Genomic DNA, 19,926 nt, shown 5'->3' with positions numbered 1-19,926 from the left:
CCCAACGTAAGAGGCTCGCTACAGGGACGCTTGAGTGCATAATTGAGTACCTCTTAACCATGAACTGTAGAGATTGAAAATGGGATGAGATATAAATTAAACGATGCGCATTTATTTTTAACATTGAGACAGTTATGTTGACCTATATATTGTTATAGTTAATTTTTAGGTACATTGAGCGTAACTCAAAAATTTGCGAGAAAGTGTTCATAATGTTAGCAACAAAGTTGGAAAAACAAACAAATTAAAATCAAAATTAAGTAAACTAATCTCATACAAATTGTGATATAATATTTTCTCGATTACGTTACAAAACTTATCGCAAATATTCGTGATAGGTCATCAGTTAAAGAATAAAATTCGCCTACCACCAAGTATCGATTCTCTTGAACACTGTCACTATAATAGCTGTAAGTTACCAAAATATTCTTGTTTCTATGACAAATTAACCTAATTTGAATAATTAGCTTTTGACCTTAAATGATACCACATCGACTCAGATATATGTTTCCATAGATTTGGAAAGTAATGTTTGTCAAGACACTCTAATCTAAGCGTAAATATTATAATTTTACGCAATTAAAAAACCGTTTCAACTTTATCATCACAAACTATGACGATAAAGGAAAATTTATGACGCAAAATAAGTCTCTACGTGAGTGAACAAATAATTAAGTAGCTAAATATAGATAGCCCATGAACCAAACAGTTATGCAGAGATTTGTATTTTTTAAAATCACGTAAAATACTTATAAATATCTATGTTTACTTTTTATGATATTTGTATTATTTAATAAAATAATATAATCATACAACTTACCAACTGTTCTAAATTTTTATTCACAAAGTTGGTAAAAACAAAAAAACTGCTAAGATATAAACGCACTACGCTGTAAACAATTATTCTTATCAATATCAATAAGTAATTTATATAGAACAGACATCAGTACATGTAAGTATTATATTATATTTGTCTATAATCTTGATGATAAAATAGGAATATGTTGGATAAAGTTCTGCGGGAGTTGGTGGAAGCATCACGCTTATGTTCAACCGATTAACCGAACCCGATATGTTTGTTTGGGGCCCCGGCCCGGGCAGGAAGCGGGGGCTACGTCCGGTCGCTGTGTGAACGATAGTCCGCTGTATAAATCACGTGTTTAGATAATGTACCTACTTTGCTCAAGTTTACTTCGTCACTTCGATGTTTAGCAGACGCTTCTTTATCAATCCCCTGTGGGAAAGATGTCGATTTTTTTCCGATCGATCTTGTTTTTCTATTTATTGGATTATTTTTTACTACCTTTGATATACGTTTTCTCACTTTGTCAACTAAAATAAATTAAAGTTTGGACATATTGTGTTCTATCAGTCGATTTCATAGGTCCTGGTATGCAATAGTTCGTGTATTAACATGTGTAATATAGGCTTTTTATGTACGAGATTAAACATAAACATCCAAATGGGATCTGCACTTCTTTATTATTATAAAAAGACCTACAACAACTATCACTATTATCATTTACATGTCCTACTTTGTACATCTCTATCAGTTGTCGTATATTCATCATCTATTTATCCTCTTTCACACAAATACATTCATACTTTCTTTGGTCACCTATATCACCTATCTAATTTCCAAATCATCCTACTAAGCAAATTCATTATCTATACATAAATGCTGAGCAAACTCCGGAAATCATTGCGCAATTAGACACGGCGTTAACTCATCATTGCACAGCACCGTCATAAACTGTTCCCAATACACCCGTAAGCTTAGAGTGGATAACGACATAATTAATGTTTACGATGTAACTAGTCGAAGTCATTACACCTCGGAGCTTCTATCCTAGTCTACTAAAACTCATTAATCATTCGCCAGCACTATAGATATATGTTATAGAATACATAGGTAAGCCATTCGTGCAAATAAATAACACCTTTCACATGCCGACCGAATCTCGAATCGTATTATTTATTACAGGTTATAAACTCACGCACTGTTGCGCTGTGGCCCATAAACTAGCATTATCCCCCGGCTACGTGGCGTGCTCAATAATTTTTGTTGAAATGTTAAAATATTATAGAGCTAAGTAAAAATTATTAAATTTAATAAGCTTAAGATATTATCTTAGACAAGTTATGTATAACTGTTCAGTACTCAGAGACCTTTATTGATCATTTAGTATAGTTTGCTCGTATTAAATACATATGAAATTAGCAAGTCTCTGTTCATACTTTTTGCTTCAAGCAATAGTTTGTCGGACGTTACTTTAGAAAATGCCATTAGACCGAGTTCGAGAAATATGATCCGAGTAGTGCACTTCTTAAAAGTATTGAGTGTTGTTTTTAATGATATAAAACAATCATTGAAAGCAACACTAGATAATATTCTGAAGTTTACCGTGAATTTTCACTGCGCAATACTTGTACAAAAACTTTTTCATCTAAATTATTATTTTTAACAAGAGCTATCATGAGTATACAGGGGGTACATAACTTGTGTAATGGAACAATAACTCTATATTGAAAACGCATTAAATAATTTGCACAACCTTTATTTTATGAATAAAGGATGTGCGATAAATGCCTTGTCGAATGTTATTTTTCTAAAATATAAAAGAAATTATGTTGTCCAATTAAAACCATTCGCGACGTATAATGTCGCTTTATTGACTTGATCTCATCAATAATTTGTCTGCTAAAGCAAAATAAAAAGCTCATAAAGTCGAAGCTTTGTTTGCCCTTAGGGGAATTTATCCAGTACGGGTTTCCAAATCCTGTTTTCCCCACATCAAACGCCTAAACGAACATTAAATTGATTAAAATTTTAATTAATACTCCTCGTTTGTGTGTGTTTTTTGCCTTTTTGACACATTATTGAATAAGTTACGTCTAGACTGCTGATTCTATATTACTCTAAAAAATCAAGGTATGTGTCTATGGTTTATTTCATAGCATATTTAAATGTATGATTTCTTTTCTAAGCGAGTTTGTCTTATTTCTTTTTAATTTAGTTCATTCAGGGATCACTAAATATAGCCAAGTTAAGTAATTAATGCTGAAATAAATTATGAAATTCTTCGTAAAAAATCTTTCACTGATTGCTTTTTCTAACGAAACTTTAATCTTTGGTTATAAAAAGCTTTCCAGCAAGCGAACTATTAAGTTAGTTAATAAGGTACAGATTTTTTCAACGCAAGCTATAGAATGCAAACATTTCAATATTTCTGTTTCAACGATGAAGTGTGCTAATTAAATTTCTAGGTTAAGGAGAATAACATGTCATGTTTCGGAGTAAGGAGCTTAAGGTTCGGTATTTCGAAATTCCATTGTTTTGTTTCGGATTGGCATTTCACTTCCCTGTATTCTAGAACGAGCTTAAAACAACAAGTGAAGTTACACTATGTATACATAATTTTTATATATTTTACAAAATAGGTGACATCTTTATAATTATAAAATTTTATCACGATATTCCAATTATGCCATCAAATCTGAATTAACCTTAAATCTTTTATACATTTTGGAGCAAAAGCAACAATAATGTTTCACATGAAATTTGTTGAATCCTACAGTAAAGTATGAAAATGTAACTTAAAAAATCCGTACGGTACAAAAATATCAGTCCGAAAGAATTGGGAAGCTAAATTGTGAGTCATCGATCAACAATATAGCGTCTCATATGTTATGTATGGGAAGACACCTCATAATATGAGCGGTGATATTTTACCTCTCCTGTCATATTACTTACGTCTAAGTTAAAAGTTATGTAGTCACCGATGTCAAGCGACATTTAATCAAGTAACTTTTTGATTTATGTACCCTTTAGTCACGTTAAATGACTTGGATTAAACAATTTTTAAGGTTCAATTAGGCTACGAAATAATTTTTTTTATATCATAAAGTGGCAAACGAGCGAGCGACCACCTGAAATCGCTAAAATAGCGAAGTGACCGTTGCCCATAGACATACGCGTTGCCTACCTTTAATCGGCAGAGAAGAGGATCTACAGAAAGAAAAAATCTTTTCCCTTTCCATGCATCCTCTCATCCGGGAAGTTCACTTCCTCTTTCCGTCTTTTCCTTATAAGAAAAAGAGTGGGAAGGGAAAGAGGACTAAATTAGGCCTCCGGGACGCACACTTATCAGACGAAACGCGGAATTGGTTCCACTACACGCCTGTCTTCTGTGTAGTCGTGGTATTTCACCGGGCGAGCCGGGCCAATTCGTGCGAAAATGTTAAAGCGGGCTCTACCACTGTTATTCCGACATTATTTTACTGTTTACAAGTGTACTGATGAAACATAAGACAAAAGTATTCATATAGAGGCACTTCGATGTATACACTTAGTGCACTCTGTATAATGTTCTTAGCTATCGAAAAATAGTATATGAAATCAAATAATACATTTAGATTTACACATAACACAGACTACGAAATATATAAAGACAAAAAATACCTTAAAAGATCAAGCAAGTTACCATATTTATGATAAAAACTATTTTGTTAGGCCCTAGTTTGCATGGGGCATGTAAAAGCCTGTCATTACTTACAGGCATATTTAAAAACGGCCTATAAATTTGACCTCAGCGGTCATTAACGCCAGAGACATGACAAGAGATCCGTGGAATACATTACCATTATAATACCTCCTACTCAGTGAGCTGAAGTACGGTCATTTTAACTTGACCAATAGTTTAGTATTACACGCTAAGCTTTTTTGTAAAAAAATTAAAGCCCTCATCGTGTAAAGGAAATGTAAAATCAGATTTTCTAGTTAATTATATTAACACTAAAGAATATTAAAAGCTTAATTATTTTATTAATAAGCTCTAACAGCAACTACTCCTCCGAAACGGCTTCAAAGATTTTTATGACATTTTATATGCATATTCAGTAGATCTGAGAATGGCTACTATCGTTTAATCCCGCGCGGACGGAGTCGCATGTGACAGCTAGTATTGTATAATTTGTATAGTTTATTGTAAATTAATAAATATTAAATAAAAAAATGTGATATGTTCTTCAAGAATAATGCTGAACGATATTATATACAAGACGTGTCGTTTATTTCCTGCATTAGAAGGCAACAGCGTCGTCTGACTGCGACGCCGATGACGTGTCGGACAACATCCTGAATGAATATCGCAGGACAGTTAAGAGAGTCTGCACTTATCTCATTATAAACAGAGTTAAAGTGTATAAAACCTTTAAAATATTAGAAAGTGTCTGATTCACTGCATTATAAAATTTGCTTATACAGCCTCGTCAAATATAATTTAATCGTGTTTGTATTATGAAACACTCTAATCAGAGTTTAATAGTCGACACACTTTCCGTTAAATTCGTTCTAAACGGATCATGTTGGACCTTTAGGATGAACGTAACAGTTTTTATAGCCCTCCTACCCTACTAATCTCGACATGGTAAATTTTGATAGGGTCATTAATACAAAAAGGGGTTCCCCTAACATAGGCGGTCGGTGGACCACTGAAACGGCGGTAAAGATAACGAAACCCCCGTTTTTAATGTAGAGCTCGGAATGGACACGTCCGGTGTTAACGCCTCGATAGCCTCGGTTCTGTTCCAGTCTTTTTGGCGGACTTTGCTTTTACATTTTGCATATGCCGATGTATATTTGTTTTACCATTTTAATACAAACGTCCCTTTCATTTTGCTTATGCTTACACCTTAATGCACCTGTAAACATTACAAAGCAAAGTTTTCTATTGTATTATTATTAGAATTATTTTTCTGCATTAACATCAAAGCTGCTGGTAATTAGAAAAACGTTTGCATATAAACAATTGCTACTGGCTATTCATATGACTACAGTGGAATGTAATTGAAAGATGAATTAATAATAATATAACCTCTGTTGTCTATGAGTTTTAGTAATTTTAGAATCAATTATGTTCACTTAGGGTCCACAAAATGAATGCTAATTCGATGAGTCAACAAATTACTGATTGTCGGCAGCAAAAACTGCAGCCATAATCACCAAATAGAATAAACAAAGGTGAATAACAAAGCTTGCAAACAATGCCTCTGTGTGGCTAATCACCAGACATAAAGCCTCGCTGACGCCCTGTGATGAATTACACAAAACACCCCTTGAATATCGATTGTCGATTACACAAAACATATTTTGTTATCACATTCCCTTCTATTCCCTTTGTTTTGAAAATTCAATTACTTTAGTGTTACGGATTCGTTTTTTAACTGCAAAAGTATGTATGATAAATTATTTTGTTAAAGTTAACAAACTCAGGACACTGTTGGTATTATACAGTAAAATGAAGTTGATTTACAAAAAATTGCAAAATATTAATGTCACCACGCACTTTAACTCTGTCCAATTACATTTTACTAATATATATTTTGTTTCGCAGCAATTTAATCTCAATTGGCGTTTCTATTTTTAACATTGGGAGTAATATAACCTTTGTATTTCTTATAATAAAATTTCAATAAACAATAATTTGTCTCCGACTTGTCTCACGCCTTGCGTCAACTCAGCGCCCGAACATGAAGTATGTTCCATGTTACAACTTGACGTGTATGTAATTACTTAGTCGAGTATCGCACAGTCATGCGCTGTCATTTTCGCTAACGCCAACACGGGTCCTGGTAGGGGTGAGGAAATCGCTTAAATTCAAGCTATGTTAATTTTGCCAGTGAATCGAGGTTACTTTGTTGTAGACTATTGTATAAAGGAAATGAAATAGCAATGGAAATAGATAATACAACGCTTTCCGAGATCTAATCAGAGACGATGACATCTATGAGAGTATCAAAGTAACATACATTACGTTGATCATATATTCAATTCATGTATACATTGCGCGTAAAATAAGAGATGAACGGCAAACGATCGATGTATTTTTATCTTAGAAACTCATGTTCAGTATTGGACGACTTCTATTTCTAATTCTGTACCATTTCTTTGTAAATCAATACAAAAGAGCTATCAAATGAATAACAACGCCACGTAAGAAAATTTTCCGATGGACGTAGTCCTACGATTGATAGCTACAAAAATAAGTTAAGAAAAAAGAAATTAGGATAGGTCAAAGAATGTTTTTATTATTTAAATCGTAAAAGGTTACCTTAAAATAATATTCAACCGTGCTCTTTAAAATTCCAAATTCTTCATAGATCATGGTATTTGCTCCAATTGTCATAAAATAAAGTATTTTATCGAAAGAGTTCGAAACAGTTTTTATACTATGGATAATTCAAAAACCAGTGCAATTACTATCCTACAGCTATTTAATAATTGTAAAATAAATTCCTTGTTCATTTTTATGCTCTATTTATATTGTTTTCAATTCATTTGGACCATCTTTATTCGAGATTTCATTTTTATATTCATCTTTCTTTGTCTCGACATCTCTCGATTGTTGTTTTGTTAATTATTCTAAAGTTAATGTAACTGGTATATTTTATTGTCTTCTTTAGACACTTGTAAATTAATTTTATTTTAATTGCTTCTTTAACTCTTGCTGTTTATAAAATAATAAAAAAAACTTTAAGTAGTTGCCTTCTTACTTTGTTCATTCTCGGGTATGAGAATATTATTAATTCCTTCTTATCTTTACAGTTATTTTGTACAATAATTAATTATATTGAATAATTTAATTGCTGGGCATATATTATTATTAACTCAATTAGAAACTGAAATGAGTATTTTGTTTCAAATCACTCAATGTAATGCGTTTTTAAATATAACACTTAACCGTGTATACTCCTTCCAGATTGTGTTTGCAATCTTTATTTACCCCTTGTTGAACTGAGTTATTTGCTTTCATTTAGCAATGGTGTCAACAGGAAATTACCGTTTAAGAAGATTAACGATGTCGAAAACTGTACCTAATGGTTGTTATTTTTATTTTGGTAAATGGCAAAGAATTAAAGGGCGTTAATTTCAATAGTGATGTATCGTTTGCGGCAAAGCTTGTAAAATAAACACCTTTACATTTTTACACTATCTCGACAACGATCGGGGAAAGGGAATTTTTAGTGGCGCGTCACAGCTGACCTCACCCTTTCATTCCGCGACAACGGGCTTTCAGACTTTACCCTTGCCTTTGATGAATCTATTTTATATTAGAACGTGACTATTAATTTTTACTACGTTAAAGTTTGTCATTTAAGTAGTGTATTTTTTCGATATAACGAGTATTAAAAGGGTCAGATGTAAAGATATATAAGTTAAGAAATTCTTCCTCATGCAAACTTAAGACGAATTCAATGATATTTTAGGCCAAGTAAAAAAACTTTAAAAATGTAAAAAACTTTAAAAATGTAAAAAACTTTAAGGAAATTAAAATAAGCTAAGATTCTAAAATCTCACAGAATATTTGGAGAAACAAAGTATTTATTTAATTAAAATGGTTTTGCTTTGTATGTTAGCAAGTTGGATAAACTACTGGCAAATATTCAAGAGTTAATTTATTCTGGCACAGTCTAGTGAGCATTGGTTTACGATTGAACAAACCCATGTTACTGTTGTATGCAGTTTCACGATCGACAAACACGTGTGCTTTGAGATAACAAGATTTAATACTTCTACAAAAAAATGACATTCAAAATAACAGTAGAGTTTATTTGTAGGTTTCAGTATACCGCTAATCTAAAGTTTTTAAAGTGTGAAAACATAAGTGATTTGAACAAAGTATTAAGGCTTAAGTTTTTTTGGGGTTCCGTTCTTCAAAAAGCAACCGGCTTTTAGGATGACTTTGTTGTCAGACCGTTTACCTGTCTGATAAAACCCGTTTTTTCAGGAACGCGTGAAGGTATCAAGGTGGAATTTATATCAAATACTCAGGTCTACTGTCCTTTAAACTATTACTTAGGTATTACGAAGCTTTAAGTGAGTAAACTATCTTATGAGTGCCTTTAACGGTTTCACAATGTTACATATTTATAAAAGAAATGAATCCGCTACATGATAAAGCTAAAACTTAACCCGTAAACTAGTTCCAGTTAGTTTCAACTTTTATTTTCCGACTGAAATTGGCGGTACGCGCCCGGCCTAGCTGAACGCCGCCGAGTTTTTATTATATCAAAAAAAATATCACCTAGATTTTCTTACTCTCTTACGGTACGAAATCCATTAAAACTTTCCTATAGAGACATGAAAAATGGAAATTCTTTTTATTTTCTACAGTTCACAATCTGAACTTACTCGATAATGCACGTGACTGGCAACAAACAATTACGTACTGAATGTTACCTCAATAAAAATTGATAATGAATTTTACAAGAGCTGGAGAATTTATGTTTAAAAAAGAGAAAAGAAATGAAAGTGCGAAAGCTAACGTTGAGAATAAAGTTAGCACTTTTCATTTGTAAACGTTGAATTTATAAAGAAATGCTCCTTTGATCTCACCGATGTATAATAGCTTAAATAATCCATCCTGATTCACATTTTCCCTATGACGAGCTCGGAGACTACCTAATAGGGGTGACTATGTCTTAGTCAACCATACTGGCCCAGTGCGGGTTGTTTGACTTCACACTTATCTTTGAATTTTCAGGTTTGTGTAGCTTGCATCACTATGTTTTCCTTCATTGTAAGAATGTCAGATGTATATATGATAATCGAAAATCGAAAAACACATTGGTATATAGCGGAATTCGCGCCCAGGACCTGCATATTGCAAGTCAAGTGTTTAACCACCGAGCCACCGACGCTCCATAGGTATAAAGATGTTCGCCAGATATTCAATATTAATAATCGGTATGACAATATCGATATACGAAGGCTCGGATATGTAATAACTATAATGGCAGTCGTAACATTTGATGACGCAGTATCGGTGTATTCCTGCTTACTCCACAAAATAAATGTCATTGTTCGGCAATACCAATTTTCTTGAAAGCACGCTTCTGACATTTGATACAAGCATCGAGGTCAGATTGATAGGTATAGTCCAACAATTTTTACTGACCCGGTGGATAACTAATACTAATTTCCATTAGCTCATTAGTGTACACCGGTTAGAGTCAAAATCATTATAGAAGTCTTGTCGGACTGTAGTTATCCCATCTTATTATGTTTTGTCTTTTTGAAATCTTAGTAGATACATATTTTCTGACAGTACTAACCTTGTTTCACCGGGCCACATAACTTTGTCGGACTATAATGTTCTCGCTGGTGTATACCTCCGAGCCTGTCTATAACTTATAACCTCGCTTCACGCATACACGGAATGACAAAAGGAAAATCATGATGTCTGTCTTACATTTGTTACGGTCAATTAGATAAGCCAGCGAAGATTTTCTGGAGAATTTCACGAAGCGGAATAAAAGCATTCTCAGCTAACAAACTGTGACCGAAAATTATTTAAAGCATCGTATTGCGTAATGTTAAAGCTAATATTTATGATAAGGCTTACTTTTATAATAAATAAAATATGCCAAAATTGTAAGCTTTTTTAAAATAGTATAATTATCTTTGTTTTCGTACCCGTATAATTTATATTTATTCACCCGGAACATGGGAATCAATAAATTTGGACCAAAGAATATCATGCCTAACCAGGTCAAACGCCTTAGTAAGGTACAGGAAAGCCGCATAGACAGCTGTCCTCCTATCAGTATAATACTTGACAATGTGCTTGAGAGACAAAATGGCACACTCTGTTGATAAATGGGATGATATGATGATGATGGGATGATAACATATTTTAAACGGCCAAAATTACTTTTCTATAAGGCAGTCTTTCTCAAAGTGGACGATAAGGCCCCCTTATGGGCGCTGCAGGTCTCAAGTTGCGGGTTATAGTAAAAGTTTCGTTTAGTATTCTCCTTTAATATACATGTATAGGTCACAATCATTAATTAATTTAATTTGAAGTAGTAGTGGTTTTTAAATATGTGAAAATATGGGGGCGCTTAAAAATATTTATTCTCAAAGTGGGCAGTAGACAAAATAAGTTTGGGAACCACTGATATAAGGTATTAGTTATATTTGATGTCGACAAGGATGATAATATATTCAGAATCGATTATTATTAAGGTTACATACTAATAGCGCGTAATAAATTATTCATCATAATCGATATTTGTAGGTAGATTTGATTCAACGCTGACACACGGACACGAAAAATCTAAATTATTTCATCATTATTCGTAAATGAAAAATGTATAAATCTAGAAACGAAAACTCTACAAACTTGGAAATATTAGATGTTATTCAAAATATCGTTAACAGCATTAAGTGGGAATTCGTTTACTTTACGATAGAGTTAAACCAATATTGAGAGGGCGGCTTCTGTAAACACATTTTGAAAGGTTTTCTTAGCAAACTTTGAACATGTCTTGGCAAAAAAAAAAGGAAGCCATCTTCCGAGATACGTTAACAAATACAACTCTATTACATTTGACAACAATCAGCTACAGTTGACAAGATGCATGATACTTTTACAGTACAGTCAGCTGCATAAATATTTACACAATTTCTAAAACTAGTATACGCCTTCAGTTTCAAAAATTTGTATACACGCCCCCGTCCATATTCTTCCAACTATAAGAACAAGTTATTGACGAATTATTACATACATATTTTTGAAACCAAAGACCTATACAAGTTTCCAAAGTTTAGCTAATGCTAATATTTATGCAGCTGACTGTACAGTATAAAATCCCACGTCAACAGTATTGAATAGAATTATATTCACAGTGATTATGAAAGTATTTCTTTCGTAAATAAAGTCTCTACAATAAATAAATGGAAAATAATAATACACTTAGATATGAACAATCCTTATCAAATGCATTTTCAGTAACTTGTATTGGAGTATACTAAAACTTTCCTAGCATAATATAAAATACCAGCTCTATGTTACATTTCGACTAACAGTTACATCGGCAATCTATGAAATACAATATCAAAATCCTTGGAATTATATTTGACGTATTAACAATGAGCTGGCGTGTGCACAATACGTTAGCTACGTATCGATTCACCCTCATCATAAACAAATGGAGGCAATAGCAATCATGTAAATCAGGTTTCGATGTTTCCATTGCAAATCCACTGCCAACTGAGAATGAATGTATATACATCGATTTACATAAGCAGTGTCACACGCGCTGGTTTTTTTGATCGACACAATAAATATAATAAAATGGTTCCGTCATGGCTTTGCATTTTGAGAGTAAACATTTTAAGAGACAGAGATTTAAAATAGAGAATAATATTTTTTCTGAATGCACGTGGAACTATGTTTAATATTAATGACATAATTTTTAGGGTTCCGTAGCTCACTGGAAAAAAACGGAACCCTTATAGGATCACTTTGTTTACATCTGTAGGTATTTATTACTTCTAACTACAACCGTGACCAACGATTCCTAAAGTGGACTAAATGGACCCTGCAGGGTCCACGGGGAGTCCTGGCGTGGATGACGATGGGCTACGAGAGAAAAGTTTGGTAGTCTCTTATTAAGACTAATCAATCTTTCAAATATGAATCAATACGTAATATTTTTGTTAAAAAAACCCAACATATTTTTATAAAGGGAAAAGTATATGTTCATTGCAAATGAGACGTTTAATATCTCTACCTACACATCTTTGCGCCAGGCGTCTTGGTGAGTTACCAGGACGGTCTGACCTCATTCCACGCTCGTTTTCATATCACGAAACAACGATATTTTTTGTACTAAAGCGCTACTTTGTTCCTCATTCGCATTTTCACATTTAATTAATTAAAGAGGAAAGCTGAACGAAAAGTTTGTGATTCAATTGTTTTGAATAACCTAATTTCAAAGAATATTTTGAACATGTTATAAACACGTTTCAATTGCATTTTTCTTGTTTTTTCCCCCTGTATTTTTATTTCATTTAAATTCATTTACAAATTTAATACTGACTTTCTATGAAAAATAATGTTAAAGAATCGAGTTAACATTCTTTTATTTAAAAACAAAAAAGGAATTCCAGAAAAATGTTTTAATTTTAAATTTTTAAAATATTTTTACCGACTTTTTATAATTAACAAATTTACTTTAAACTTCAGCTGTCTGATTATTCTGAAAGTACTACTTTAACGCAATGAACTAGCATGAGGTAGTTATTTTAATTAGAAACGATAATCACTATGGTTCTAGGACCAAAATCTCCATTTAAAAAATATTGTTATCTCTGTTTTGTCAAACATATTGACAGAGATGAAGATATTGTTTAATATGGAGATCTTGGTCTCAGAAACCCAATGTAAACGTTTTAACTAGTGTTGATATAATATAAACTAATATGTAAATAAAATAAGCAACAACTAACATAGTTAAATAAAATAACATTATCAAAGCTTAAGAACTTGAGAGTACGCTCTAGTTGCGGAAATGCGATATCATTAGCCTTATTATAATGTGCTCAAGTCGCAAGACTTCCTGACGGGGTCTGTCGACGATGTCCCTCTACTTGTTTGAAATGCTCAACTCCAATCGTTGTTATACCAAACGAAATACGGTAAAATAAAAATAGCGATAGTGGAAAGACTAGTGGTTTTATTAACCAAACGTTGCGTGGACTATTTCATATCAAGTGAAATGGTACATAAATAAAAGAAAACGAAATGATGTAAGTAAATTTTAGATTAATTTAGACGAACTGTTACAAATAAAAAGTAAAATTCATCGATTATTTAACTAAATTTCCGTTAGAATGTATTTAAAAAGATTTATAGTTATATTTCAGTAAAACGAATTCAACAACCTATTCTTGGTATACCAACTATCAAATTGCAAAACTAGTTGGAACCAAGTTATCGGATTTAAACTATTTGCAGTAACGCTTAAACGCGGTTTAACCGTTCGGAATAGAGTCCGAAGCAGTTACCGTTTTATTAAATGGCTCGATATTCAAATGACATAGCCATTACGGCGTGCATTGTAAGCAAGCGGTCACGCACAGGCTGAACAATGTTTAACTATCAATTCTGCATAAAGTATTTCGAACTGTACAGGCGTACACTGCACGTCATAAAGAAACGCAAAACACGGAAATTCTGAGGATGTACTAAGGAATACTTAGGTAAATAGTTATATTAACTTGTATTTGTAAGCACCATAGATAAAGTTTGATTAGTGAATTGTCATTTTAATCTCATAAGTGCTTTCGAAGTTAAGTTTCATTAAAAGCGTCCTAAAATTTAAAAGGATATAATTATAGTTAGTTAGCAAATGATCCTCTTTTTCATGAAAAGAGAATATCATTTCAAATGGAGATTTTATTATGGAACTAGTAAGTCCCAGCAAAGCACTTGTTAGAGGAACTCTTCGACTGAATTTGTTAGTATAAGCACCTTTTCCGAAGTGCGCAAACAGCTCCCTCATTTGCTTAATTCAGTTAATTGGGGCAAAGAAAAAGAAATTGCCAGAGAAGCGAGGAAAGCAAAATTTTTGAGCGAACCGGAATGCCGAGAAGAAAAATTTAAATAATAAAAGCGGTCGACACGATAAATGACAGAGTAAAAGTGCGATCGTTACTGTCAGATGCATGTACCGTTGGCAAAGAAAACCCGTTATTAATAGCGCAGGGGCAGCCCGGAGGCTTCCGCTGGGAAATAATATATTGTGACCTTTTGCAGTGACGCTACCGAAAATGTGGAGCTTGGCCATAGAATGCCTGACATGCTCGCTTGCCGCTCCGCGCTTTTAGCTTCAGATAAAGCCCATCGTCGCTATTTATACGCGTTTCAATTACAAGCTGAAAGCAAAAGATTTAAGATATAAATATGTGTGTAAATTGAAAACATCAGCACAGCAGTCAAAATGCGTTTATTACGTCGTTTAAAACGCTCCTAAAACAGTTAAAATATAAAAATATTTCATCATAACTATTTTACTACTAGTAGTTGTCTTCGTCTCTATTATCATTTATTCACCTTCCTTAAAATTACAAAGTCATAGATCTTAACGGTCATTATGCTACTTTAGTAGAAAGCAAACTCATTGTCTACCAAACAGATCGGACAAATTCAACAATAGACAGATCATGATTTTGAGATTTACAGAATTCAAATTATATTTATTAAATATGTTTATTAAGTTCCTCCTAGGTTTATCTTTACTTAAGTATTATTAACAATTTAATGTAATTGGTTTTGAAGTTATATACATTATGTAATCAATGGTAACGTGCCAGTAATTCCCGACTACAATTTTAACTTAAGCACCTGCGTGTTCCAAAGGCTCGTTACATAATCGTTCCCTATTTAATGTTCAATTATGATTATTGTCATGGCGCCTTAATTGTTTTAATCTTGTGTAAATAATAGTTCGTATGATTTTATTTGTTATATCACTAGTTGTCGCCCGCGACTCCGTCCATTTGGAATTTAAATAAAACTTAATTAGTAGCCTATATGTTCTTCCAGGCTATATTCTATAGAGATACATTCATCCATCCATCCAAACATTGGCATTTACAATATTAGTAAGATTTAAGACAAACTGTAAATTTGTAAAATACGAAACTATTTATTTCAGATAAATTGATAATATTCTTCTATTATTCGACATTATTATTGTCTATAGAATAATTAACCAACAAAAAAACCCAAGGAGAACAAAATTAAAAGAAAATACAAAAGAAAAATTGTATCGTAATATTCGCTATATTTTTCTAATGTCGCCAAGGACTTTTGTAAGAATAAAGTACATATTTTTTTGTATTCTTTATTTGTATAAAAGTACTCGAAAAGGTTGGTTGTGTAAAAGTCGCTAGCTGGAAACGTATTCCTGTGTAGTACATATCTAACATGGCTTTCAACAGTGCCCCTGGAGCTCTCACAAAATTAAATATAAATAACATTAAGGGTTCGTGAGGTTAGGGAGTCGAATTAAAAAATAATAGTGCTTCGGGGGAATCGTCATGTCACATTGAACCGACACGCTTTTTATACTATATTAAATGTTTATTTTAATATATTTCCATATAACACAGGCTTTATAAAGAGTATAAATTAAATAATCAAATTTACCTAAGGGATGACGGTTAACATACATTTTTGTTTCATCGCTAAATGGGTAAATAAAAATATATAAGTCCTTGTATATTTCAAGAATATTCTATATATATAAAAGAAAGTCTTGTTAGTTATACTATTTATAACTCAAGAACGGCTTTACTAATATGGCTGAAAATTGGTGAGGAGGTAGCTCAGAGCCAGGTGACGGACATAGGATAATATTTATTCATTTTTTTTTAAATCATTTGTGCCTTGAAGAGCTGCCTTTTTATATATATCCTCGCGGACGGAGTCCCGGGCGACAGCTAGTTAATGATAAAATTTGTTATGTTTAACAAATGAGTATCGTTATAAATGTATAATTAAAAAAAAACAGGTAAAAACATTGGTACAAGTAAAAATACTTAATAATGACAAAGCAGCTGCTAATTAAAACAATTGCTTTTGTTACACTTGACACCTTTTGTCATTCGAAACCCGTCAACTGCGGTGACGTAACATAAAATGGTCCCTACACAAAAACCACATCTGCAGTAACTATTCACTATTGAGCTCAGCTGACCCGCTAACATCATCCGAATGTGACAGGCAGAGATATTCGCCTCGTTAGTCGGGATTTTGAAGACTGCAAATGCTCTTCAGGGATTTCCGTTCTTAGGATGATTTCAACGGATTTACTATGGCGTGTGTTTGAAAAGAATATGTAATGATGTGGTGAATTTGCGAACATTACGTTCACTTTTTATAAACATAATTATTTATATTTTGATTCTATTTAACCTGTTCAGGTCTATCGCAATCTGGTGATTTCTTTTCATCCTCTGAAGTATATAGGGGTCGTCACAGAGTGCCATATCTCGCTCTAGTCTGTGCTCTAGGGTCAGTCTCGGGACATTTCAGTACGAGCGTTTTCATATCAGTCGCCATTGGCAATTAAATTATTTAATTATTAACATTGCATATATTTTCTAAACTGTTTTTCGTTAATTAAGTTACATAACTGACTTCGCAATTTCGATGAGTGCCAGTCACATAATAATATTCATCAGATGAAAATGTTCTGAGAGCTTCACCTTTATGAATTCGTTATTAAAATCTATTCTCACTTTGTTATTAAGAGCGTCCATTGATGAAAATTTAAGTGCGTCTCAAAATTTTTAGGTCGAGCCTGCCTTTTAAGTAGGACCAAGGATGAATTTAAATAAGCTTTCAACAACATCGACTTGAGAGTTGCATAAATATTAATGTTCTGCGCATTGCAGGCTAATGGCCGAGGATTATCTGAAGGCAAAACTCAACGGGAATAAACCGTAGTGGAAGAAGACTTTAACGATTGGAAATCATGAACTTAATTGGAAATCAAGAAGTCAATTGAGTTGTTATTTATTTAAAATTTGAATTTCACTTAGAAAAGGCATAAATACCTACTATTTTACCTAACAAGTTTTGTTATGTGTAAATTTGATGGTGATTCCAAAGGAAAATAACAGTTTTGTTTCTTTTATTTCTCTCTAATCCTCACTATTCCGTGGCATTTCACCTTGTTCACTTTTGTGTAGTAAAACGACCGCTGACATGGATTTCATGTGTGTCAATTGTGGTTTAACCTGTTTCTTTATTTGAATAGTAGAATATACAAAAGTCGTGCAATGTCGACAGGTTAATAACATAGTACAGGATGATCATTACCAAAAAAGGCGGTTGCGCAAAGGTTAATTATTAAACTTGTAACTTGCAAGTTCTGGTTAAATGTTTGATCAATGTGAATTTTAACTTACCTATAAATATTATATAATGTGAATGTTTGGATGGATGGATGGATGTACGTTTCAAGGTATCTACGGAACGGCTAAACGGATCTTAATGATATCAGGCACATATGTAGATAATAGTCTAGAAGAAGACATAGGCATTTTTAAAATTCGGCTCGGACGAAGTCGAGGGCGACAGTTAGTGTGTACCTACATAATTTATCCGACGTTCATACGGTTAACGAAAACATTGTGATGCACCCTGTACATATCTGCGAAGAAATTTAAAGGTGCGTATGAAGTTGCGCACTGAGCCTAAATAATGATAAAAATAATATTGGTTTAAGCTTTTAACAGTGGTAGAGCCCGCTTTAACATCTTCGCACGAATCGGCCCGGCTCGCCCGGTGTAATACCACGACCACACAGAAGACAGGCGTGAAGTGGAAGCAATTCCGCGTTTCGTCTGATGAGTGTGCGTCCCGGAGGCCTAATTTAGTCCTCTTTCCCTTCCCACCCTTTTTCTTATAAGGAAAGGATGGAAAGTGGAAGTGGACTTTCCGGATGAGAGGATGCATGGGAAGGGAAGATATTTTCTTTTTGTGCATCCTCTCCTCCGTCGATTAAAGGTAGGCAACGAATATGCAATTGCGTATGTATATGGGCAACGGTGACTTCGCTATTTCAGCGATTTCAGGTGGCCGCTCGCTCGTTTGCCACCTTATGATATATATAAAAAAAAGAACAGTTGTAACTAATATATTACATCTACGCTGACAATAACTATGCCACTGTCCATGAATATTAATTGTTTATATGAGAAAGTGTTTCCCGTTCTTCGTTTATCGTTAATGTTAGATTTTCCGATCATTATTGACGCTTCCATTAAGGCGCTGTCAGTCAAAGCGGACTGTTGTTGTTTACATTAAAAAGTACCTTTTTTTCCTAAATTAATCACACTTTTTTCACATCTCCGCCCACTTCAGTAACAAAGAGAAAATGTTTTAACTTTCAAAGACAATATCATTTATTTTTGCTTTCAAATTACTATAGAACTCTGGGTAAATTAAAATTGTAGTCGTTATTAAAAGAGAGATTTTATATTTATTATATCTAAGAATGGTGATAAATTTGGGTAGCTATTTAGAACTTAATAAGTCGTAGTTCAACATTTTCATTTAATGGTATCAAGTATATGAAAAAGATAGTAAATATCTCCGAGTTTTATCAAATATTTGATATTATAATGAAACTCGTAGTTGGACGTTGTTCGTGTGGTATTAAAAAATATCTGATAAATACATACAGCCTATGTTACCCCTGAATAGTGTAGCTACCAAACAGTGAAAGAGTTTTTCAAATCGGTTCAGTAGTTTCGGAGCCTATAAATTAAAAACAAACAATCAAATCTTACCTCTTATAATATTATCTTTATATGAAACCGACTCTTTCTTTTGTTTCAGAATTAAACGCAGTGAAGATAGTGAAATTAGTAGTGCCAGAAATTATACAGTACGGTGTACAAGACGCCGTGATCTTAGACTGTGATTACACATACGGAAACGACACGTCTGGGCTAGTGGTGAAGTGGTTCTTTAGGAACAAAGCTAGGCCGGTGTACCAATGGATTGTGTCACAGAAGCCGCAGGATATGGGTATATTGAGGGGTCGAGTCGATTTAACGTACAGAGCATCGAACGATCCATTAAAAATGCACAGAGCACTCCGCATAGTGAAACCGAACACAGACATTTCTGGTGATTACACTTGTGTCGTGTCCACTTTCATGGAGGAAGACTCGAGGACCAAGCAAATGGTTGTTTTTGGTGAGTTGCTTTCGATTAGAATATTTAATACTTTAAAAACAATGGTGACTTAATAGTATCAAATCGTAATATTATACATTTTATTGGTAGGTAGAGTTTCGTACTCTGTCTAGAAACAGTGTAGAATATTTATGTTTGAAAAAGAGGTAACTATATATAAATAATAGTAGAAAAGAAGAATTCTCTTTGAAGAATCTAATTGAAATTTGGTATAGATAAAGAACATAGTCTGCAAAATCACGTAGGCTACTGATTGATTGTTTTCCATTTCATTTGAGCTTAAATCAGATTTATCGTTTCAGGTTAAGCGTTAAGTTACTAAGTGTAATCTTAGATTAGTACACCGCATAAAAAATACAAC

General features: G+C 33.2%; 1 protein-coding gene across 2 annotated transcripts in view; it reads left to right on the top strand.

Annotated features, from left to right (window-relative positions):
* LOC106123314 (uncharacterized) overlaps positions 1–19,926 on the top strand; it is a 31,793-nt gene that overhangs the window by 1,829 nt on the left and 10,038 nt on the right. For both annotated transcript variants that reach the window (XM_013319567.1, XM_013319566.1), the window contains exon 2: positions 19,203–19,565. In XM_013319567.1, coding sequence (XP_013175021.1) covers positions 19,203–19,565 — 363 coding nt within the window. The remainder of the gene's footprint in view (positions 1–19,202; positions 19,566–19,926) is intronic.

The sequence above is a fragment of the Papilio xuthus genome, unplaced genomic scaffold (genome assembly GCF_000836235.2).
Source record: "Papilio xuthus unplaced genomic scaffold, Pxut_1.1 DF826115.1, whole genome shotgun sequence".
NCBI classification, from domain to species: Eukaryota; Metazoa; Arthropoda; class Insecta; order Lepidoptera; family Papilionidae; genus Papilio; species Papilio xuthus.
The sequence above is the reverse complement of the archived record's forward strand: the minus strand, read 5'-3'. Positions and strand labels throughout refer to the sequence as shown.